Source organism: Nansenia antarctica, assembly GCF_963989245.1.
Source record: "Nansenia antarctica genome assembly, chromosome: 18".
Taxonomy (NCBI): Eukaryota; Metazoa; Chordata; class Actinopteri; order Argentiniformes; family Microstomatidae; genus Nansenia; species Nansenia antarctica.
Genome location: NC_137691.1, coordinates 962772 through 964165, shown reverse-complemented (window position 1 = coordinate 964165; position 1394 = coordinate 962772). Strand labels below are relative to the sequence as shown.

General features: G+C 48.3%; 1 protein-coding gene across 1 annotated transcript in view; it reads right to left on the bottom strand.

Moving 5' to 3' along the window:
• The window catches only part of pdzrn3b (PDZ domain containing RING finger 3b), a gene marked incomplete at both ends in the record, with an annotated part of 65744 nt that extends 65154 nt beyond the window's left edge, over positions 1 to 590 (bottom strand). Inside the window, one exon of the mRNA XM_080548436.1 lies at positions 1 to 590. This exon is cut by the window's left edge and continues 154 nt beyond it. Coding sequence (XP_080404562.1) covers positions 1 to 590 — 590 coding nt within the window.
• Between the last annotated feature and the right edge of the window lie 804 nt (positions 591 to 1394).

Below are 1394 nucleotides of genomic sequence, written 5' to 3'. Positions count from 1 at the left end.
ACAGACTGCTTCTTGACCTCCTTGTCCAGGCTGACCACCTTCCCGTGGAGAGCCCCGTTGTGCGCCTTCAGGGCTCTCAGGCAGCAGTGTCCAGCGGTGTCCAGCCTGGCCTCTCTGTGGGTGAGCATCAGTCCGCACCCGTGCTGGCAGATCCCCACCGGTCTGCACTCGCAGGTCTCCCGCATGTGTCCGTCCATGTCCTTCAGGTCCAACACCTCGGTGCACCCTTTATTCCTGCACCGGGCCGGGCTGTAGTCGCACATCTCCAGGTGCTCCGCCAGACCCTGGAGCTTCACCACCTTCCCGCAGCCCCTCAGGTGGTGGTCGCAGCGGATGTCCAGCTTCAGGATGAGGTTGTGGAGCGGCGGGACGTGGTGCAGGTCCTGGGTGGAGACCCTCTGGGGGCAGGGGGGGGACCCTAACCTCTCCACGGGGCAGCTGCGCTCCTGGAGCACCCAGGGCAGGACGCACTGAGCGCAGAAGACGTGTCCGCACGGGGTGGAGAGGGGCTCCTCCAGGACTTTGTGGCACAAGTTGCATTGGAAGTCGGGGTCCACGGAGCCCTTGAACCGCTCCAGCTCGAAGCCCATGGTGGGGTTTCTTCCTTTTTTCTTTTTTTTGCTCTGTATATTACAATGTGTAATATGTAAAATATGTTTTAAAAAATGTATATGTATAAAGAAAAAAAAGAGCAACTTGCAGATAAACAGCGTTAATCCAGTCCCAAAAGTTATTAACCTTAATAGTCCCTAACCCTAAATTAATTTAATAAATCCCAAAGTTATTATAGCCGGGTTATGGCCATAGGTTGGAGAAGTTAGGAGAGGTGGGTGTTCAGCTTGTCTGCTGCCCCGCAGACTGACTGGATACAAGCTGTTCTGACTGTCCCAACTACCGTAACTGACCGAGACTTACTTGGAAAAAAGGGGAGGAATTCTGTACCGTAACTACTTTGAGATCCGCGCACGATGGCATAATGTTTTTGTAGGCTATTATTTTTTTTATTTCACAATATGTTTATTGTCGTTTTCATACACCAACACCAAAAACAAAACGAATAATACAAAAATAAATCCATAAGTTATGCAGGGGGGTTATTCCCACGGAGTGGAGGAGGAGAGGTGTGTGTCTGGACACAAGCTGTCTACCGTAACTGACCGACAAGCTGTCTACCGTAACTGACCGAGACTAACTTGGAAAAAAGGGGAGGAATTCTGTACCGTAACTACTATAGGATCCGCGCACGACGACATCATTAATGGCCATTGAATACAGTTGCATTAACAACACTTTTATCTATATCTTTTTTTATTAATTGTCTTATTATGTTGTTAAATGTTTATCTATTTATTTTCTCTATATATGTATTATGTATAATATTATAATAATGTTCT